This window comes from Zingiber officinale, chromosome 9A (assembly GCF_018446385.1).
Source record: "Zingiber officinale cultivar Zhangliang chromosome 9A, Zo_v1.1, whole genome shotgun sequence".
NCBI lineage: Eukaryota > Viridiplantae > Streptophyta > Magnoliopsida > Zingiberales > Zingiberaceae > Zingiber > Zingiber officinale.
Window position 1 is genome coordinate 136,511,614 of NC_056002.1, and position 3,862 is coordinate 136,515,475.

General features: G+C 46.6%; 1 protein-coding gene across 3 annotated transcripts; it reads right to left on the minus strand.

Moving 5' to 3' along the window:
- Window positions 1–686: 686 nt before the first annotated feature.
- LOC122021572 (F-box/kelch-repeat protein At3g61590-like) lies at window positions 687–3,366 on the minus strand. 3 transcript variants are annotated; one of them, XM_042579691.1, is made up of 3 exons: window positions 3,189–3,366; window positions 2,727–2,840; window positions 687–2,640 (listed from the first exon to the last, which is right to left on the minus strand). In XM_042579691.1, exon 3 carries the CDS (start codon window positions 2,633–2,635, stop codon window positions 1,403–1,405), a length of 1,233 nt encoding a protein of 410 aa, XP_042435625.1. In that variant the 5' UTR covers window positions 2,636–2,640; window positions 2,727–2,840; window positions 3,189–3,366; the 3' UTR covers window positions 687–1,402. The 3 variants fall into 3 exon arrangements, with proteins under 3 accessions (XP_042435625.1, XP_042435624.1, XP_042435626.1); XM_042579690.1 differs by lacking the exon at window positions 2,727–2,840; XM_042579692.1 differs by lacking the exon at window positions 3,189–3,366 and adding an exon at window positions 3,023–3,137 and having other exon boundaries at window positions 687–2,840.
- Window positions 3,367–3,862: the final 496 nt, after the last annotated feature.

Below are 3,862 nucleotides of genomic sequence, written 5' to 3' on the forward strand. Positions count from 1 at the left end.
GCTATTTTGTGGTTCTATTTATTTTTGCTGCTTCCGCTGCTCGGAAAATTCCGGAAAAATATCTAAAAATTCCAGAAAAATCATAGAATAATTCTAATGCAAGTTTGAGAATTTTCGGGCGTTACATTAGTTGACTTGACTCTCTAACCTACGGGACCTAGTTCTAAATTCCAATCGATTAGAACTTGGGAATTTAGTTTTTCTTCTTCCAATTAATAGGCTTCATCTGTTGATTGATTGAAGAAACTTGTGATCCGTAGGGATGAGTATTCAGTTAATTCAGTTAATTTGATATTAATTTTATATAGATTTTTTTTATTATTATTTTAAATAAATTTAATTAATTGGTGTTAACTGAAATAACTAATTCGGCTAATTCAATTTTAATAAAATTTTGATTTGATTCGGTTAACAAATATTAAATCGATTTTCGATTAATTCAGTTAATTTATGTACTGAATTAATCGAATATTCATCCCTAATGATCCGTGTTGCCAAATTCCTATGTTTCTGAAACAGGCCCCTTAAAATTTGAACTCCAGCGCCTTCTCTACCATTTGGAATCCGAATCTGTGAAGATAAAGAAAGACCGACCACTGTTGTCTTTGCTGCTATCTAACGAGGCTTTGGATCTCTTGGTCTTGGACCAGCTCCAAAATGGACAGCAAAGAGACAAAAAAAAAAAAAAAAAATCTCCAAATGGTCCATTTCGAACTGATGCATGAGACGCATTACATATGATCCATGATTGGACCATAAATCCATCGTACTCAATCAAGCAACTCACCGATCATCACCCCAAAATCAAAATAAAATAAAATAAAATAAAAGTTTCTCGTTAGGAGATGGGAAAAAAAAACAGAGATAGATAACTACTCGCTCTGGCAATGTAAATGCAGTAGCAAGTAGCAGTAGTTGGAACAGCTGCCATTAAATTCCAGCCCGAAGCCAGCAGCGCCACCATGGCGCTCTTCTTTTGATAGCCGGTGCGTGAGGCTGTGGAAGTCAGAGGCCAGTCCTATGGCAGCGCGACAGCAGCTGACATGCCCTGCCCGGAAGTGGGGGGAGCTGTGGGCAGGCCCCAAACTCAAAGCCACAGGTCTCCCTTCCGAGGAGGGCCCCACAGCCGAAGCGAAAGCTGATCTGCGGATGATGGGGGTGCTCATTTTTATCGGATATTCATGAACTCACAGGCTTCCATTTTTATGCTTCGCTCCGGGTGTTATTGTTTTTTAAAACATTGTATTATATTAAAATTAAATAACCGGGCCACGGAGTCGGTCTCTCTCGACACACGAGTTTTCTTTTTGTGTGGCAAAAAGAGAGTAGACGGACTTATCCGGTTAAAATTTCTTCATTAGAGTTTAGAACATTTCTAGCATCATGGAAGAGAGAAGAGAGATCAGGAAGGCACCTCGAGCCTGGGTTCGAAGCAGAAGCCGGTGAAGAGTTGGAGGGGGAAGCGCTTCGTGACGGGGCTCTTAGCCGACCACTTCCACAGCCTCTGCCCCATGTCGAACGTCAGCAGCGCCGGGGAACCGAAGCTCTGTATGTAAACGAGGTCGTCGGCGCCGCCGCTGGCGAAGACGTCGTCGAATTCGCCGAACCCCTGGAAGAATCTGTGCGGCATTCGCGCCACCTCCCGCCATTCCTTCTTCTCCTCCAGCTCCCAAATCCCGATCCCCTTGATGATCCCCGGCCGGTCGTGCTTCCCTATCCCGCCGACCATGACCAGCTTGTCCCCCAGGTTCATCAGCCGGCCGCAGGTGAGAGAGCAGGGCGCGGGGATCGCCATTTGCGTCAGACTGCTGGATCGGGAAGAGGAGGGCCGCGCGGCGAGGTCGTACATCGCCAGGCAATGGCGGGAGTCCACGTTGCGGAGGACGCTGGTGGAGTAGATCAACAAGTAGAGGATGCCGTCGCAGATGACGCACTCGTCGCCGCTCCTCCAGCCGGCGAGGACTTGGGCGAAGAGGGTGACCCAGGCGCGCGTGGCCGACTCGTAGACGTGGATCGAGAAGTCCCACTGGTAGTAGTCCTGCGGCACCTGCTTGCACTTGGCCACGGCCACCGTGTAGCCGTGCGTGCGCCGGTCGACCGACACCGCGAGCGCGCTGTAATCCGGGGAACACCCGCCGGGGGCGTCGACCAGCCGCGTCCAGTCCCGCGTTATCGGGTTACAGACGAAGACGCTGCTCCAGTCTTCGCTGTCCATGACGCAGACCAGGCCGCAGGAGGAGGACGTCAGCCAGTTGCTCTTCTCGATGCAGGGGAAGTCGAAGCTGTACCACTTGCGGAGGCTCGGGTCGTAGGCGTAGCCGGACACGGCGTCGTCGCTGCAGGTGAACATGAAATACCATGGCTTCTGCGGCGACATCCTCGCCCACGACGGCCGCCCCGAGTGCACGGTCTCGTACCACCGTTTGCAGACGGAGCTCGACCGGATGATGCTGGCGACGGGCAGGAAGGATAGCACCTTCTCCAGTAGATCGTCGGGCAAAATCGCGTCCAACGAGATCAATGCGTCCTCCCGATCGCCGCCGTCTCTGTCTCCAGCCACCGGCTCAAACACCGCGACCTCACCGCGGAAGTAGGCGATAGGATCACTCTCCTCCCACGACGCTTCACCAGCCATGATCCCTGGATGAATCCAGAGAGGAAATCACAGAAAGATCCACCAAATCACAAATTTGACGGCGAAAAGGGAACAACCAAGAAAGATCCACCAAAAAAGGAAGGGAAAACAGAATAACAAAAAGAAGCCCGTCAAAATTTCTGCATCGGCTTCATACGGAAAGATTGCGTACAAGCGATGGCTACCGATCTCTGATCGCCTCAGACTGTTGCAATTATTCAAACGATACAAATCGTCGACGAGACAAGCCAAAGACATTCACATTCTCAAATTAAACAGAAACAAATAGAACAGGGGAAAAAAAATGTAAAGGAGAAGATCTAAAAAGTGAATCCTTTTACTCTCCTCGCGTTCCTTGGATTGCGATTCAAAAGGAAGAGGACCTACTCTATCCACTCTGCATCTACAGTGGCACGGAAAGGGACAAGGCGGCCATTAACGAACACAGCTTTTCAGCGAACATACCGAGAAGAGAATGGAACAGTAGAGGAGTGGTGGAAGGATATGCGTTAAAAGAACTGAGGAAGGCAGTAGAACAGAGATTATACCGCACCTGCTTTGGATTGAAGCGGAAGCTTGTTAGTGCTCATTAAGGAAATAATGGCTGGCTGCCCACAGCCTCCTTCAGCTTTCCTTGATGTGCCGAAGGGTCGGCAGCTCCCACCCCTTCTAAGCCTCCCTCCTCTTGGCGTATGCTTTATTGCCTTTTGGTAGAAATGATGGAGAATCGACCCCATTTGTTTTTCTGGTTCCTCTTTATAGAGTTGGGGGTCGGTCCCAACTCCCAAAGTAAGGTAAGGTAAGGTAAGGTTGGGTGGGTTGGATTGTGACAAAAGCTGATTTGTTCCCGCGCCTCCGTAAAAAGTGGGTTGGATTGTGTTGGATATAAATGTGAGTATCGGTTAAAATTAAATTAAATTGAATTAATCAAATTAAATTAATATTTTAAATTAATTTAATCGAGATTGATTTTTTTAGAAAAAATTTATATGCCGTCAACATTGACAAACATAATTTTGCATGTACTCTTCAATGGAAATTTTTTTTTCTTTTCACTCTCTAGTCTAATATATTTATCTAATTGCCCCTGATATTTTAAGTATAAAAAGTCTAAAAATAAATATAAATTCTTTTAAATTCAGTACATTAAATTAGAATCTAATATGTTTTCTATCAAATTGAGTACGATTTTTTTTCCACCTCAATTGGATGAAAAATATACTAGAT